We start from the raw sequence: 17,996 nt of genomic DNA, 5'->3' as shown, positions 1-17,996 counted from the left end.
TTTCAAAGGGGGATGTTAGGATTCCTCAGGCACGCAGAGAGGACTGAGACCCTCCCTGCACCAGCAGGTCTGTAACCTGGGCCCCAAAAGAGAGATGAGGTCCCCCTGGGGGTGTGTGTTGGATGGAGGGAAGGAGTGGTATCTGATCCCTCTGGGTCCCTCACACCAATCACAACATAAGTCACAGTTTTGGCTGAGTGAACAAAACACACCACTGAGAGACAGCCTGCTGTGCTTTTGACACTTTATCAGTTTTTATTTAAAAACATGCTAAAAACATGGTGTTCCATAAAGCCAGGACCAGGATGAAGGAACGCACAGATACGGCATCGCAAGCAGAAAGTGCATCTGAAACCAACAAGCGTGCTCGCCCTGCTCTCCCTCCCGTGCTGCCCAGGGGCCGGCAGGTGGGCAAGAAGCCCCCCAGGCCTCACCTCCTGAGTGCCCAATCAGGGCAGGGAGGCCAGGCCCCACCCCGGACTATTGCCTCACTGCAGTGGGGAGGAGGAAAGTGGGGGACACGGGAACACAACGGCTGGCCGGACTCTGAGAAGCTGAGGGACAAAGAATGGATCCCAAGCACCTCGCGCCCAGCTCCCATCCTATGCCACGTCCCTGCTAGTTAGCACCTCCACCAGTGGGTGGGCAGGGGCTGGAAAGGAGGGGACAGCCACTTCCATCCACCCAGACTGCTCTTGGGCCACCAAAGCCTGGAAAGACGGCCACCTAGTTCCAAGTCAAACCAGAACACCTACAAAAGGGTCTGGGACAGGGCTGCCTTCCAGAGAGCCTGAGACGCAGGCGCATGCTGGAGGGAGAGAGGGTGACACGGCTCAAGCTGGGGGAGGGGTGCAGGGGGAGACTCGCACCGTGACACCTGCTTGCACCACCCAAAGGCAGTTCTCAGCCTGTGCCCGCTCACCCCCGCTGCAGGATGGCTGCAGAGAAAGGCTGAGTCTGCAGCAGATGCCCCCCCTGCAGTCCTCTACAAACCCTGAGGGGACTTTCTGAGACAAGCGTGTAAATTGCTCACATGAGGCCTGATTGAACTAACTCTGGCAAAGGGAGCCGTGAGTGAGGGAATTCTCTCAGGGGAATTCTGCCCAGTGAGCTCACGGTCAGGAGAAACTGAAAAGAGGCTGTGCCACCTTCAACGGCATCGCTGGGTGTGGCCCTCCGAGTGGAAGGGGCTCGGAGGAACACCCACTCTGTGCACAGAGACTTCCGCCCAATGTAGACTAAACCAAATAGCAAAACAGCCAAGTGCAGAGTGAGGAAAGAAGGCAGCGTGGGGACCTGTAGATGAGGTTCTGCAAACAGACGGATGAGGTGGGGGCTGGTGGGGGCACTGTGGCAAAGGCTCTGGGGCCAGAGGCCACCCCTGAAGCGCTCCAGAAACAGAAAAGATGTTCAGGGAGGTTGCACATCTCCCAATGCACTAGGCTTTTGCTGTTGATATTAACAGAAATTAAAAATTGCATTGATAGGCATAAACCAACCCACCCACCCCACCCACAGCAAAAAACGTGCGAGGCCCCGGGTTCCACCGTGCAACTGCAGCACTTGTGTGCTGAGTGTCTCTCCGCCGGGATGTGTCTGCTCCGGAATCTGCACTTTGGGGGTTCCTGGGGAGGCGGCTGAAGCTCCTTACCAGGAAGCCAGGCCAGGGGACAAGGGCAAGGCAGCTTTGCTCAAATGTGGGCCTCCGCCTTGTTCCATCAGCACCACTGCCCCTGTCTCAGGGAAGTGGTCTTTACTCTGCCCAACTCACAAGACCACCCTACTCTCCACTCCCACCCCCACAAAACACGAATCCTGATAATGCCAACAGTTCTATCCTCCTGGTCCCGATTTGTGTGTTACTTAAGGTGAACAGAGGAGTGACTGGTGCTGGGTGGCCGTGTCTCAGCTCTTGGAGCAGACAGGCAGGTGGAGGCTGGAGAAGAGACCTGGCCCCAGTGGGAAACCAGGGTGACAAGACAAACTGTATAAGAAAGGCAGCCACCCACCAAGGCCCCACCTGATCAAGTGCAACAGATGCTGGCTAGTCAGTAAGGTCCCCAAGCTCAGTCCCACGGATTCACGACCTTTTTGAACTGCAAAACAGTAAGCCAGACCAGCTGCAGTTTGGAGAGGGCGCCCTGCTGCAGCTGAATCCCACTCCCGGCCTCACTCCCCAGCCTGTTTCTCTCCCATGCCCAGCTCTGCACATGCGTGACTCCAGCTGCTTTCTTCCTGTAGCTCCGGTAACAAGAGCCAGTCTGACCTCTCTTGGGCTTTCTGTATTTCTTCTCCTTGGGATCACAGATGATATGATCGCCACCCAATCCACTGCTGATGTCCATGGCCCCAGGGAAGGAGGCGAAGATCTTGGGACCCAGGTGGACGTGATTCCCCCCTTCCCAGCAGGGCAACCCACAGCTGAGCAAGGCTGGTGGGGAGGACCGTGGGTCCTCACCCCTGTGGGTCCCCTGCCACTGTCCCAGCACAGCAAAACCTAAGGACTGCTTCCCCTTCCAGAAGCAAGGGAGAAAGTGAGCAGCATCCAAACTAGAGAGGTATTTGTCTGACAGTTTCTAGCAGGAATGTCTGTGAAATAACTGGGGTGTGCAGAACCTGTTGTGGGAATACCCACACGGGGTGGAAGGGGAAGCCTCACGTGACAGCAGAGAGCGGGAGGAAGGAAGAAAGAAAAAAACAACTGCTCATCAGTGAAAAGTCTAAGGACCCCTCTAGCTCTGCCACATTCCTGGCAAAGCGTTTCCCCAGAACCGTGGGGACACCCTGCCCTGGCCTTTCCAGCTCGATTGGTTAGCAAACGCCACCTCCCGTGCAGGGGCGCCTCCAGCCTGCTTCATGCTCCACCCGCCTCTCCCAGGCTCCCGTCCTCGGACCCCAGGCCTGGAAAGGTCCCGTGTCCTGTCCATGCCCCCTCCTTCTCACACGTTCTGAGGGCGCAGGCACGCCCCATCCGAGAGCCTCCTGGGTGTCGCGCGCGGTGGTCTGTCCTGATTGAGACTGCACAGATGTCCTCTCTTCCCACCCATCCCTCACCCTCAGGGAAAAAAAGTCAAACCATTAAAGAAATCAACACAGTAAAAAGTTACAAATCAGAAATCTAACCCTAAACTTATCTGAGAGATAATATTCCTGAATAATGGTAGAGTAAAATAAAATAAAAAAGTTACATTGTAAGGTATAAAAAGCCTGGGCGAGATGCTTCAGGGGCCTTGCCCAGAGGCCAGCAGACCCCCGCCCCGCCAGGTGCCCCATGGTGGCCATGGACGTAGCAGCCCCCGCTGGGGCGGTATCTCCACGGGGCGGGCACTCTGCTCCCCACCCCATGTGGGGACAAAGTGTCAGTGTGAGGAAGGGCAGGGGCAGAAGCCATCAGTGCCGGGGGTTCCTCCTGAGCGCACCCCAGCCCACCCTGTCGTCTTTGGCAAATACGCATATGCAGATGCAGGAATCCAGGGGCCCCAAGCCCCAGGTCTCCGTGTGCCTCCGCCTCCCTGGCACTCCATCCACTGAGAAGTCCGAGGCTCAGGCACGGTAGGTGGGGTAGGGCAGGCTGGGGTGGGTGGGTGCAGGGGTCACATCTGGAGAGTGCAGGCAGGCGACACAAAGCTCAATCCTCTTCCCTCCACGGGGCAGCAGGGCGGGGTGGGCACTCCCGGCCAGCCCGCTCATGCGTCGTACTTCTTACCAGTCCGGTGGATGTGCTGGAACAGGGTCATGGAGAAGGCCATGCCCAGGATCTGAAAGACACGGGGAGGCGCCTGAGGCAGGAGCTGCAGCAGCCTGGACCTGACCTCAGCCCCGAGAGGCTTGGGATGTCACAGGGCACCTAGAACAAGCGGGGATGGCCACTGGTGTGCCAGGAAAATGCTTATGGAATGAAGACATGAAGAAAACCGTGAACAGAGGTCACCCTGGAGACACACACAGGTGGACTCTGGCTCAGCCTCATGGGGCTGTTAGACCAGAAGCCATCAAACCTCTGCAGGATGCACACGCATGCCTACTCCGAGGGGCGCTGCAGGCACGCAATGCATGGAGGACCTGGCTCTACGTGGGGGCTCACAGGAGCCAAGGTGGGGAGTGGGAGGTGGCAGGGATCTTTCAGGACTCAGGCCTGCCGGGCACGGTGGCACTTTAGGAGGCCCAGGTGGGAGGATGGCTTGAGATCGATCGGCCTGGGCAATAGAGGGAGACTCCATCTGTTTTTTAAAAAAAGTTTTAAATCATTCAGGTATGGTGGTGTATATGCCTGCAGTCCCAGCTACTTGAGAGGCTGAAGTGGGACGATGGCTTGAGCCCAGGAGTTTGTGGCTGCAGCGAGCTATGATGGCGCCACCGCACTCCAGCCTGAGCAACAAAGTGAGACCCTGTCTCTTAAAAAAAGAAAAAAAAAAAAAGACTCCTGTCAAGCCTCTCTTGTCTGCTTGTGGAATACACGGTGCGGTGTCTTGGCAGCAGCAGGGCTGTCTTTCCAGTGATGTGTGCTCAGGACCATGTTACTACTTGTTTGTGTCCCTTCCCTCCTAAATCCTCAAAGGAGCTGGGGACCCAGAGGAGTGCAGGAGGCAGAAGGAAGCCCAGTGTGGTCTCACGGTCACCACAGATAGTGTGCCATGTGCACAGGCTGTAAAGACAGTGACCGGGGGACACCGTGTGTGTCTTGCATGGCTCTCTGGGCTCAAGGTTTGGGCAGAACTGGGGGAACCTATGGCGGGTGACTCCAGCTTCAATATCCCAGCCTAGGCCTGGCTACAGGCAGCCCTGAGCACCACTCTCAGTGCTGAGTAGACACGTGCTCTCACATCAGAGCTCTGCAGAAACGGCGGCAGGCACAACTGCCAAGCTTGAAAGCTGTGATGAATTCCAGACCCTCCGCCGTGTACCAACACTGCTTTCACTTCTCTGTGCTTCCTTCCCTCTGCGGCTGAGGCCAGCAGGGTGTGCGAGGCTGCTGGGGACGCCCCTCTTACCTGCATGATGAGGATGCACATCCCCACCGTGCCCAGCACGTGCTTATTGTCATCGAACCACATCTTCACCTTTTCATAGCAGCCCTGGGGAGCGAGGCCCACGAGGTTAGGGTCCCAGCCCAAGAATGCGCTCCCTGCAGCCCGGCCCCCCCACCTCACTCTCTCCTTCCACCTCGTCCTCGCTCTTACCTCCCAGCCCTCCCTGGTCTCAGCCCTGTCCCCCTCCCTTGGCGCAGCCTCCACCCCACCCGCAAGGCCAGCTGCAGAGCCTCAGACCCCATTCAACCCCTCACCCTCTGACTCTCCCAACTGTGGGTCCAGCCCCACCCCCCATTTTCCATCTGCCTTTTGGCTTCATTTTTGTGAGCCCCCACCCCACCCCACATTCAGCCAACCTCTTAGTGTCCTGGGCCTAGCCTCCCCCGTAGGGCTCCTCGTGCCAGGGCATCCACACACGGGCTCTTGGACCCAAGCGGTCCATCCCCAGCCTCACCGTCCTCCACAAAGGCGTGGTGGCATTGCGCCCGCAGCCCTGGGAGTTCTCCATGCAGCAGCGGTCGGGAACCGTGTTCTCCCCCAGCACTGGGTACCAGTCTGTGTAGTCAGTGACGCCACAGCATCGCATCTGGACAGCAGGAATGGAAGGGGCAGTCAGACATGCCATGGCCCGCCCCTTCCTCCCCAGGGCCTTCCCCTGCCCAGGCCAACCCCAGTCCCCGCAAAAGTGGCCACCCTGGAGTTAAGGGAGGAGACAAAGGGCTTGCTTCTTGTCCCTTCTTTGGGCTTCAGCCGGGCCCACTGGGGAAGCGAGTGAGCGCTCCTTCCCGGAGACCAGAGTGGCAGAGGGCAATGCAGCCCACCCCTCGGGCTGGGCCCCTGGGCTCAGCCCTGTGCTTGCCCACCAGCACCTCTGCTCTTTCTGTAAACCGTTCCAAGCCGACTGCCACTCAACCCCGGGCCGGCCCCTCCCCAGGGCTTAAAATGGGCGCATCTGGGACTATGGACTTGTTTTCCTCCTAGAGCCAGGGCCTCCTCACCTAAGCCAAGCCCCGTCATGGAGGCAAATCTGTTGCTAAAATAAATTCAGTCATTCATCCCAAAGCTCAGCCACAGCAATCTTAGGCCTGCCTCTCCTGTGTCGTCATCCCTGTCTGGCTGCACCTTGCTGTATCACATCTGACTTGGCAGTTCAGGCAAATGCCCCCGTGGGGACCACCCCACTCCCGGTTAAAATCCAGAAAGCATGGGTGCCCGGCCAGGTCACCGGGGAAAGCAGCTAGAAGTGCCGGCCGCCACCCTTCCTCCCTGCCTGGCCCCGTCAGGGCGGCCCGGCCCACACCTCAGCCTGGATGATGTTCCAGGCGTTCTTCAGCCCCACGTTGTTCTCGGTGTGGTACAGCAGCAGGCCTTCCTTCAGGTCCTTCTTGGCGTTCTCGTTCACCTGCCAGGCAGAGGGACGCAGCGAGATGGTTGGGACCAGGACGCAGCTCGTCTCTCCAGCCCACCTCAGGTCACCCAAGATGGTGAGTGACAGATGAGGAGGGAGGAAGGCGGGGAGGCAGCTGGTCTGGAAGGCCCTGCCCACTGGGGTGGGGGGCTCTGCTGGCCCAACAGAGGTGCGGGGGCAGGCACACACTCCCAGCTTCAGAATACAGCAGGCCCTGGTGCACCCACCACCTCCCAGCAGAGCTAAACTCAGGGCCACGGCTGTAACACCCAGAGGCAAAAAAAACACACCATGTGCCTCCACTCCCCCATCCCAGGACCAGCCACGCACACAGGCCACTCTGCCACCCCCGTCCCCCACTACACAGCTTCCCCACAGACTGCCCCTCTCAAAACACACCGTGGGAACTAGAAGGAGGAAGACAGATCGTGTGACCTTCACCTCCCTCACCGCTGTTCTACCTGAGATTGAACAGCAGTATCTACTCATGGCGCTGTTGTAAGAATTAAGAGTAACAATTCTCATAAAAGGACCAAGAACAGGGCTGGCACAGAGAAATCTCTCGACATTGTTCTTTCTTCCCTTTCACGAGTGCAAAACCAAAAAATTATTCTTTCTCGTCCTAACAATGTCTCTTTCAGTGCGGCTCAGGCAGCTACTTCAAGAACTGCTCCTTACACAGTTCTGGAGTGCACGGTACCAAAGGGCCTGCCACGCCCCAAGAGACTGAAATCCCAGCCAACCTCGCTCTTGACTGAGAACTGCCCACCCTGGCGAGGTTATAGGGGGTCACCCACCATCCTCCTGAACCCAGGAGCAGCACCCGTCCTCAAGGGCTCTAGTGCAGGAAACAGAGCTTCCCTGTGCTGTCAGTCCTGCTCAGCCAGCGTCGCCCAGAGAGTTCCTCCTTGTTTCTCATGGGTTGCTCTCAAATCACCCAGCCCAACCACCTGATGAGGTCTGAATCCCTTCTCCAAGTAGCGTAATTCCTTCCAGTGAGAGGGAGCTCACTAGCGCCAAAGGCAGTCCACTGCCATCTCTGGTCATGCAGAGGATTCCACTTCCTGGGACTATACAAAGTCAACTCCCCCATCCTCCAAATTTGCCTGCCCCGTGCTGCCCCCATCAAAACCTTCCATCTGGTCTTTCCTTGGTAGCTTTCCCAAACCTTGGTTCCATCTTCCTTTCTGCATAGATGCTGCTTGCCAGCAGTCTTCCTCTGGCCAGGGAAGGGACCCTGGCCTGCTTGGCCCAACTCTAAGGGCAGTGACATTCCATATGCTCCCTCCCATCTGGTAAGGCTTACCTTGTCCATGTAGACAAAGAAGAGGATGAGTAAGATCAGCTCTGCTAGGAGGATGACCAACAGGACGATGAAAAACTGGAAAGGAAAGGGCCAGGCATGGATAGGTGGTAATGGGCAGGACTGAGGACAAGGAGGGTGTGGAAGGCAGGGACAGGTGGCGCCTAGGTGGGGCTTCCCAGGTCTGGGAGAAGCCAGCTCCTCCTGAGGAAACCCAGATACCTAGGACAGGGACATAAAGGAGCTGACTAATCAGGGAGCGGGAGGGACAACTAAGGGTATGCATAACCAATCATGAGGAGGAGAGGTGTGGTCAAGCCTAGGACATTCTAGAAACAGTTTCCCTGGGCTCAGGTTGGACACCCAGGTGGCTAATATTCCAGGTCTTGCCTGTCCCAGGGGTCCAAGTGCAAGGAGATCAGGAGTTGGAGGGGCTGGGGATTCGGACATAACTTACGCTGAGGAGGAGGCACTTGTTTTCCTTGATGGCCCCCAGGCAGCCGAGGAAGCCCGTCACCATAACAATGGTGCCTATGGCGATGACCAGGTTGGCTGCAGACAACGAAGGGAAGCTGGGGGAGAAGGTGGCAAAGTTGCCTTGGGACACGGAGAGCCAGATGCCCACTCCAAGCAGCCCACAGCCACAGAGCTGGAGAGGAAGGAAAGCCCATTAGCCTGGCGCTGCTCTCACACTCGTCCATGGAGCTGGGAACACTGCACGTCCCCACCCCATGCTCTGAGACACAGAAAAAGTGAGAACCGACAAGGTGAGAACGGGACTACCGTCGGGCTGCAGACCCGAAGCATGTCAGCTGTGTGACCCAGACAGTCCCCTAGCCTCTCTGTGCCTCAGTCTCCCCATGTGACAACGGAGACTGTGCCAGTTTCACGAGCCTCCCAGGTCATTCTGAGGATGGATTAAACCACACAGAGGCAAAAGTGTGTAACAAATACATGGAAGGTATTGGACACATGTGAGCGGTTAGGTTACTCTGCGTGATAGAGAAGAGGCCCCAGTGTCCAAGACAGAGGCCTGGTGAGAGGGGAGAAATGGGGTCAGGGAAAGCAAGAAAGACTTCATCTCTGGAGGTGGGAAGGGACCCTTGGAGTCGGGTTTCTTGGAGCCAGAACTTCCAGTGACTGTGTCCTGTTACTCTGACCCGAAGGGCCATTTGTGCACTGGAGTCTGAAGAACAATTTCCCACAGATGGAGAAAGGAGGCAGTCATCGGCTGGCTGGGGGCCTGGCCAGTGTGCGGGACGTGGGAGTCCATGGCTGCCTTCACCACCCATCCAATAAGCTGGCCTCTGGCATGACTGGCCCCAAAACCGAAAAGCAACTCTCCCCAACAGCACCCCTGGGGCTGCCGGCGCCACAAGCTCCACCTGGGGAAGCTTCCATTTCACTGGCTGCAAATCTCCACATCTGCCTTATTTTATGCTTGATATAGCTGGCACTCCCCGACTCCCTCCGCCAGCTCATGGGAAGTGTGCTGAGTCTGAGGAGCCAATCAATCAGTCAAATAGTATTTATTGAGTGCCTACAGCATGCAATGTGCCATGCCAGAAAAGCTACAACCACTTTAGAGACCTGTTTTCCAGGGGCCTCTGTTCTGGCTGGATGGGAGCAATAGAAGTGCAACATCTACCACTCCCAGGTAGGATGGACTGGTGCCCGGTCAACGCTACGGGCGTTCAGAGGAGGCAATCACTGTCGCAGTCACGGATGCCAGTTGAAGCAGGAAGTCCCTAAAGGGTGGGTGGACTAGGGGCAGATGGAGGACGAGAACATTCTATGCTGGGTGAAAGTGCAGGGGGTAAGGGCTTGGGAGTCACAGACCCAAACAGGACTCCTGGCTCCAGCTTATCCTGGTGGTGTGAGCTTGCAAACCCCTCGTATGCAGAGTGAGGATATCATCCCCTTCCTATTGGACTGCTGTGAGAATTAGAATGGAATAAGCTACGTGAAGTGGGTGGCCAGCTCCGGGCACTGCTTGCTGGAAAGGCACTTCCCGGGCAGCTGTTCTGTGCCAGGGCCTGTGCTGACTATGCTGACTCCAGGAATCAGCCCAGCCCCTGCTCTCAAGCTGCTTTGGCTCCTGGGAAGAAACAAAGGCTCGGGGCTGAGACAAGGCAACCCGCAATTAGGCAGGGTAGGGATGCCCATGGGAAGGTGAGGGGAGGGGGCAGACGCCTCCCTGAGGAAGGGCATCTCCTTCGCTTATTCTTCCACAAACCCAAGTGAACACCTGCATATTCAGTGCCAGGCCCTGTTCTCTGAGCTGGGGAGACAGTGGTACACCTTACTGGCAAAGACCCTGCCTTCACGAAGAGTAGATTCTTACAGGAGACATTGACCTTATGTAAGCAACAAACGACATCACTTCAGTTGCTGACATGCGCCACGAAGAAAAATAAGGCTATGTAAAGAGCCAGAAAATAACTGGGGAGGGCGTGGGCAGCGAAGGTGTCTTGGAAGAGGTGGTGTTTAAGCAAAAACCCAAATAAACAGGGGGAGGGAGCAACATAACTATCTGGGGGAAGAACGTTCCAGACAGAGGGAACGGCAGGTGCAAAAGCCCCGGAGTGGGAAGGAGCCTGGCTAGCCAAGGAGGAGCACACTGGCCGTGTGCTACAACAGTGAGTGAGGTGACACATGGTAGGAGACAAAGCAGGCAGGGTGGCCGGGGGCCAGGCCAGCTGGGACCTCGCAGGTAAAGGAAACGTGCGTGTGTCCTCAGTGTGACGGGAAGGCCCCGGAGCTGGAGAGTGACACGATCTCACTGAGGTTTTCAGCAGATCACTCTGGCTGCTGTTTGGAGAAGTGACCGCGGGAAGGCCCGAGGGAGGCCAGCAGGGCAACTGGGAGGCTACTGTGATTAGGCTTGGGTTTGTGGAGGAATAAGCAAAGGAGATGCCCTTCCTCAGGGAGGCGTCTGTCCCCTCCCCTCCCCTTCCCGTAGGCATCCCTATCCTGCCTAATTGCGAGCCTCTGTTTCTTCCCAGGAGCCAGAGCAGCTTGAGAGCTGGGGACGACTCATACCAGGAGGCTACAGAGGAGCGGTGAGACATGGTCCAATTTGAGATGCTTTGAAGGTGGCATTGACAGGCCTTGCTGGGCTTTGAAGAATGAGTAGGATTTTGATAAATGGGGAACCAGAAAGGTGCTCCACACTATGCATGAAGAAAAACGTAGGAACAGACACCGCCACGTATTACTAACCCAGAGACAGTGCAAGCAGCTGCAGGGGGGTCCGAATGACGCACGTCCAGCAGCTGCCTGGGTCCTTCCCACTGTGGAGAGTGGGTCTGTGCCTCCTGTCCCCTGGCGCAACCCCACATGGAACCAGGTCAGGGCTCCCAAGGAATGGGCACACTCAGACCCACAGCGACACCCAGCTGGGCCATCACAAAGCTTCGCCGGGGAACGGGGCTAGCCCCGCCTACGGCCACTAGGTGGCGCTCCAGGCTGGTTCAGAAGCTCTGGGTTCGCCGGTGATGGCTGGAACTTTCATCCAAATAGTCACTCTGACTTTTCCTCAATCTGGTCAGTTTCTGTGCTGCCGTCTCAATTTTTCTTTCATTAATCATACCGTGGAGAATTTATGATCTTCACGCTGAAGATTTATGGCTCTAAAAGCCAGACCCTGGAATGAGTAAGCGGAAACCCCGCTGCCGCAGGTACTGGCTGCAGGGGAGCTGCAGGGCGCCCCCACACACTGCAGCTGGAGACACGCAGGACCCCAGAGCTCAGAGCCTGGATCCTCCGCGGGCCTGGAAAAGTTCTCAAAGTATAGCTTTCACCTGAAGCAGTTTCCCACTGTGGGTGTACCTGCAGGGAGGGGGCCCCTTCCAAGCCTCTCTCTCCACTTCCCTCCTGGGGGAAATGCTGGGATGCTCAGGAACCTCTACCTAGGAAAACCTCTTAGGTCAGAAACTCCAGGACCTGGTCACTTCTCTTCAAACTGGTTCTCTACCTAGGAAAACCTCCTAGGTCAGAAACTCCAGGACCTGGTCACCTCTCTTCAAACTGGTTCTCTGACTTCACACTCCACATCCTTTGATTTGGTCTTGCCAGACCCACCCGGGAGCCTTCTGCCTCTCAGGAAACACAGCTGGTGCCCTGTCCCCAAATCTGCTTCCTTTCCCATTTCCCGTCCAAAGTCCTCCAGGCCCCCAGGAAAGATCTGCAGCCTACCCTACGGGGGCGCAGTCTGGACTGCAAGCCTTCCTCTCCAAGCCCTCTCCCGCCTCCATCACAGCTCTCGCCTGACACAACTCCACATATGGTGCACGTCTGCCCAGTGAGGAGGCCTGTGCAGTACAGCGGGTGCCACGCACATCTCCACTGCCACGCTCCCATCCCCAGGGGCCTCCTGCCAAGATGAGCCCTCTGCTCCCATCGTCCGATGGCCCAACACTAACAGAGCCTCCCGGCAAGAAGAAAACACAAAGGTCACGCCTTGATTTTCCAGGAAGCTAAGCGGGGGACAAGTAAGTCCCCAGTCACACTGCTGGGCTGGGACAAAACCTTGGTTTCTGAGCCTTCACTACCTGCTCCCAGGGGACTTCCGACTGACAGGGGACAGGCACCAAGACCGGGCCTTCGCCACGGGTCCCATGTCCAGATCACGGCCCCCACTGCCCTCCCTGCCTCTAGTTTCCAGCCCAGCCTGCATAGAGCTGTCTGATTCCTTTTCCTAAAATGCCTCTCTCATCATGCTGCTCCCTGGTGTGACCTTAAGATTTTTCAGCTCTCAGAGGCCCAATTTCCTTTAAAACGTGGGATTTGGACAAGATCATTTCTCAGGTCCCTCTGGCGCAGTCTTAGCCGAGCCTGAGACATGGTGCTCTCAGCCCTCAGCCCAGTGGTTCCCAATCAGGAGCAATTCTGCTCCCCAAGGAACATGTGGCATGTCTGGGGACATTTTTGGTTGCCACAACGGAGGAGCTGCTCCTGGCATCTGGTGAGTAGAGGCCAGGGACGCTGCTAAACACCCTGCAGTGCATAGGACAGCCCACACAGTCAAGAACTGTCTGGCCCCAATTGTCAATAGAGTTTGAGAATCCCCGCCCCCCACCCTATCCCCATGCCAGGCACCCACCCTTGGGCTGCCAACACCTTGAGAACAGCCATTGGAGAAAGAATCTGATGTGTTCCCTCCAGCGGTGGGGAAAGGAGAGCCAATGACAGCGATGTGCCCCAAAGTGCTGGGGAGATGCCAGCTGGTGAGCTGGGGAGGGCCAGGGCTGAGATCGGGGAGGGAGCAAGGGCAGGACGGAGGAGCTGATGGGAGAGACAGGCTGGCCATGAAATCTTGGTGAGCCAGGCCTGCCCCGCACAGGCAGGAGGGCGGGAAGTCAGGAAGATGACCTCTGAAGCCAGTGCACTGGGCAGGGAGAGGGTGCGGCAGGAGCAGAAGAGGGAGGTGCAGGGCAGGGGAGCCACCCCTGGTGGAGGGAGCCCAGCACACAGCACAGGAAGGAGGCAAGGCCTGTCTGTGGTGGCACAGCCAAAGCTCAGGGCCGGAGAGCTTAGCTGGTGGCATTCGGGAAAATTCCCTTCCAAAACCAGGGGGTTGTCTCAGCTGAGATGACTGAGCTATAATCTAGCCCACGATGGGACAATGTGGGGTGAGGCAGGGTGACTCAGGGGATCGGGCCCCAGGCAATGCTAGCACCAACCCACAGGAGGTCACCAGCCACTCCTGGTGTGGTCCGGGCCTGACTGATGCCCTCCCCGGAGCAGGAGCAGGCCCAGGGGCCAGCCTGGGTACCAAGCCTCCCCTGTCCCTTCCCCAACCGAAGGCATTTCAAAATAACTTCAAATCAGGGCTACAAACAAATCCACATCCAAATTTGGGAAGACGAATCCCATCCTTACATTTGCCAATGGCCTCCTTGAGGGGCAGGATTTGGGTCTGTCATTTTTGTGGTTAAATCCACAGAGCCTAGAGCAGGGCCTCACTCCTGGCAACGCCTTCAAATCCCACAGGGTGATCCAGTCTGGGCCCTGCCCTGACTCCGGAGGAGGGAGAGGGTGCAGGCCCCCAGCACAGAGAAAAGCCTCAAGTCATCAGACTGTATCAGGATCTTCTTTGTCACCAGGGGCCCATCCACAACATGCGCAGCAGGTAAACTGAGGCCCAGTCAGGCTACGGCCATACAGTGAGCCCACACTCCAGCCTCAACTCATTTGTTAAGTCTTGTAGTTAGCTAATATCCCCACGGTGTCTTCCTTGTCTTCAGTTTGAACCATGTTGACTGTGGTTTAAATACAGGCTTCTGCCACGTGTCGTTACGTATGTTTCATGCAGGCATCCTATTCCTCTGGGGGTGAGGGACACAATTCCCGCTTCGGGCTTCCCCCGTCCTGAGCTTCTCCACCGGCTTCCATGCTGCTTAGAACCCAGGGGCAGCCACTGACCATATCTCATGGGTGCCATCGGTCTCCCACTGGTGGGAGCGGCCCCTCCCCAGGGATGACTCCTCTGCCAGCGCCAGGCCCACAGCAGCACATCTACGACCTTGTGGGCTTCTGTGTAGACTTGTTGTCTACCCTCACTAAAAACACACACAGCTGGGCACAGTGGCTCATGCCTGTAATCCCAGCACTTTGGGGAAAAAAAAAAAAAAAACACATGGACTTCCAGGACCCAGGTTCGTGTCTTATCCATTTTTCCTCCATTGTAGGGCCCAGAACATGCCTGGATTACTAGATAAATATTTGCTGGAGGAATGAATAAATGAATGAATGATGGGGATGGACGGAGGGGCCTGAGCAGACCATAGCTGGGGAACAGGACCAGACCCAGACATGCAAATCCTCCTGAAAAGCAGCCTCCTGTTCACCCCATCTTCCCCACTCCTGGGACCCCCAGTGCCCTCGGGTTGCTCCCACCTGTGCTGCCTTATTTTAATCCCCACTGCCTCACATGCCTGCAGAGCCCCACAAGGCACCTGGGCTCCTGGCATCGGATGTCACTGGTGACCCCCAACCTGGCCCCTGGCCCCCCTGACACCCTCATCCACTTTTTACTTGCAGGAGATTTTCGAATGCTAGGACTCAGTGCTCCCTAATGTTTCTATGAGCCAAGGCCAGGCCCAACATTTAATGGCATTTAATAAATTAGTGGATGTGGAGAATTTTTAAAAAAGAAAAAAACCAAAACAGCTTTAATTTCACAGCCTGACATGCTGGCTAGTAATGAACCTGCCTGGCTCTGGAAGAAGCCGACCTGCCAAGAACTTCATTGTGGGGAGCAGAGACAATACATCAGTGCCAGGAGCGCAGCCGCTGCTTTGTATTTCAGACACCCCTTGCCTCCAAGGGCCCCCGCAGCTCATTCATTCTCACAGCCATAAAAGAAGAGGCAGGAGGGGCAGGGGAGGCGAGAGAGGAGACGATGCCTCCAATCTGCATGGAGAGAAATGAAGGGACAAAGTCACAGACACATCTTTGCCAAAGTCACCAGCAGGCAGGAGGACCACAACTCGGTGGAACCATGGAGCGGGATGCAGCCACACAGGGTCTCCCAGGGTCTGAATGCTCACCATCCCACAATGCACTCCGTTCTTTTTTTTTTTTTTTTTTTTGCATACCTCTAATCAGTCAAGAATTCTTTCTTATTAACGCAAGAATCTACTTCCCTGTGGCTAAAATGCATCAATCCTAGTTTTGCCCAAGAAGCCCACTAAGAACAAGTAAAACAGGCCTGTCTCAAACTGGAAGTTAGGCTCCAGCTATGGTAGGACCAGCTCTTCCCCTCCTACGTTCTGAGCTCTATACTTCTAGTAATTCAGCCTAAGACCCCATTGGCTTGAGTGGCAGCCATAGCATAGTTTAGTCTCACACTGAGCTTGTGCATAACTTCAAGCCAGATGGCATGATTCCTCGGTCATTACTGTTGGACCCCACACTTTCTCTCAAAGCCTCCAATTCACCTTCACACCTTCACTTTGCAGCCCCTAATCTCACCAACTTACATAGGTGTCAGGGAGATGACACCCATATTTTTGTGCCTAATTTTCCTCCAAATAAACATTCATTTGCATATCTACAACCCAGTTACATTTTGATTATACCAGAATGGGGTTATTCTCCATGTGAGACAGTTCTAAGACAGAATGTCTACCCATGGCCAAACTTAAGGGGCATTGTGTTTGGGAGCTGCAAGCCTCTGCGGTTATAAAGCTCCTGAATTATGTTTCAAGAGTGTCAATACTCTCCAGCCAACTTTGTAACCCTTCCCCAATTGACCAAAACCCCTAGCAGTTGAGAGTGAGTCCTGTTACAATACCTACACCTCTTGCAATCTAAAGCCCCGAAGTGTATATTGGGGTGGAAGAGTCCACGATGAAGGAGATTCTATCCGAGACTTTGGGGGCACCCCCTACCCACCTCCAGGGGTGTCAGGGCCCTGCATGGTGGGATAAATGCCCAGTCACCAGCAGTCCTGGCCCCCACTTGCACAAAGGGCTTGGTATCCTCTGGCCCCTGGCTGGGGGCAGGGTTGGCCCTGTTGAAGTGCTACCCATCTGTGTGGGCTTCCTGGCCTAGCCTCGGTATGGGGGGGCACCTGTCCTGCCTGGGGACTCGCTCCAACCAAGGCATCTGTGAGACTCTAGGTTGGTATAGCCCTGGAAACAGGGAGAACCTGAGTCTGTTCCAGGCTTCAAAGATGAAGGCATGGGTGAGAGATGGCCCAGTCCCCAACACGGTGATGCCTAGATAGCAAGGACCAGAGACGGGGAGGGATGGGGGCATCTACCACGTGCTGCCCCACACACCCCGTTATAAGCCATGCCTCTTTCTGGGAGAAAGGCTACAGGGCGATGCAGGTCACCTCCCACACCTCCATCTGTACCCCATCCCCAGGCCACCTGACAGCAGGCCCCAAGTCCACTTTCTCGGGCGCCAGCATCTTTCTACTTCTCAAACTGACCCACAGGCCTTCTTCCTCTATGGGGAACTGGAAAAGAAGGTAGAGGCACGTTCAGAACCTCCTAGGGGGCCCGGTGTAGGGCCGAAGCTGTCAGAAGGAACAAAGCCCGAGGAACAGCCCTCAGAAGGACCACGAAATGATGTGTGGCCGGGATGCCAAAGAGCAGCAGATAATAGCACCTGCCAGCCTTGTAGAGGAGTGATCATTCACCAGTCCATAAACATCGATTCCCGCTGCCGCCGCAGCCCTACCAGGACAGGCTGCGCACGCGGGGCAGAACCACATCTTCTTCCCAATCAAGCCCATCCTGGGCCTGGGCAGTGGGGCCAGGGGCTCTTCCCAGACCGAGGATGCACAGTGCAGCCACAAGAGGGGATGCGGGTGGGTGCGGGGAAGAAGGGCCACACAGGGAGCACTTGTGACTCTGCGATCCCAAGCTCCTACCAGCCCGTGTAGCTCCTGCTCACGTTGGGCATGGAAGGATGTGGCCCCTAGACTGCAAGCCTCTGCTGCAGACCCTGGGCAGATCAAGTGAGCAAGAGGGCACAGCTGTTTCCCATCCCGATGCAGGAACACACAGAGGGCAGGCTGCAGGAACGCAAGGAGGGCAGGCTGCAGGAACGCACGGAGGGCAGGCTGCAGCACCTACTGAACAGGCATGGGAAAGAAACTCCCAAGAGGGAGGCTGACAAACCAGTCATGGCCTCCACTGGAGGCTTCGGCTCTCTGAGCTAGTGGAAGGACTGCCCTTTGCTGGGAGAGTAGGGGGTGAGGAGGACCCTTGGACATGCCTTTTCCCCAAACTCTGGAACTTGTCAGCACTGGACAGAAGGCAGCGTGGAGCCTCAGGACACTCACACCCAGTAATACTGCATGATGTGCAGGGTGGGCACTCCACCTTGGGCAGGAGTGGGGGATGGTCAGGTGGCTCTCATGAACTGCATGCCCAGAGCCACGGCTGCCCAGGAAGGAACCACGAGGAGGCAGCCTGGGGCCCCGGCACACGGCACTGTCTCCACTCCCATGGTCACTGTAAAGTGGAGGGGAAGGCACCAAGAACTCAGAATAGCTTGTCAGAGGTGTCTGAGAAAGGATTTTCCAACCACCAGCATATTTTTTCCTTCCTGCATTTGTTTTATTTTGTGCTTCTGGGGAGAAAGTCATTTCTGACAGCATCAAAGCACGCAGTAATTGTGAAGCCAGGGCTGCTGTGAGAGGCAGGATGGGCTTAAGAAACCAACCTTCAAGGATGGCAATGTAACTGGCGGCTGCCTGGGCTTCCCAGAGAAGGCAGAACCATGGGCAGCCCAG

General features: G+C 56.4%; 1 protein-coding gene across 5 annotated transcripts in view; it reads right to left on the bottom strand.

Moving 5' to 3' along the window:
* Positions 1-230: 230 nt before the first annotated feature.
* Positions 231-17,996, bottom strand: part of TSPAN9 (tetraspanin 9) — a 205,602-nt gene continuing 187,836 nt past the window's right edge. For all 5 annotated transcript variants that reach the window (XM_054443905.2, XM_063672335.1, XM_054443907.2 and 2 more), the window contains 6 exons: positions 8,199-8,390; positions 7,745-7,819; positions 6,331-6,432; positions 5,485-5,616; positions 4,992-5,075; positions 231-3,758 (listed from right to left, as the gene is read on the bottom strand). In XM_054443905.2, the coding sequence (XP_054299880.1) occupies positions 3,687-3,758; positions 4,992-5,075; positions 5,485-5,616; positions 6,331-6,432; positions 7,745-7,819; positions 8,199-8,390 (657 nt within the window). In that variant the 3' untranslated portion in view covers positions 231-3,686. The remainder of the gene's footprint in view (positions 3,759-4,991; positions 5,076-5,484; positions 5,617-6,330; positions 6,433-7,744; positions 7,820-8,198; positions 8,391-17,996) is intronic.

Source organism: Pongo pygmaeus, chromosome 10 (genome assembly GCF_028885625.2).
Source record: "Pongo pygmaeus isolate AG05252 chromosome 10, NHGRI_mPonPyg2-v2.0_pri, whole genome shotgun sequence".
In the NCBI taxonomy this organism is placed as follows: Eukaryota; Metazoa; Chordata; class Mammalia; order Primates; family Hominidae; genus Pongo; species Pongo pygmaeus.
The sequence above is the reverse complement of the archived record's forward strand: the minus strand, read 5'-3'. Positions and strand labels throughout refer to the sequence as shown.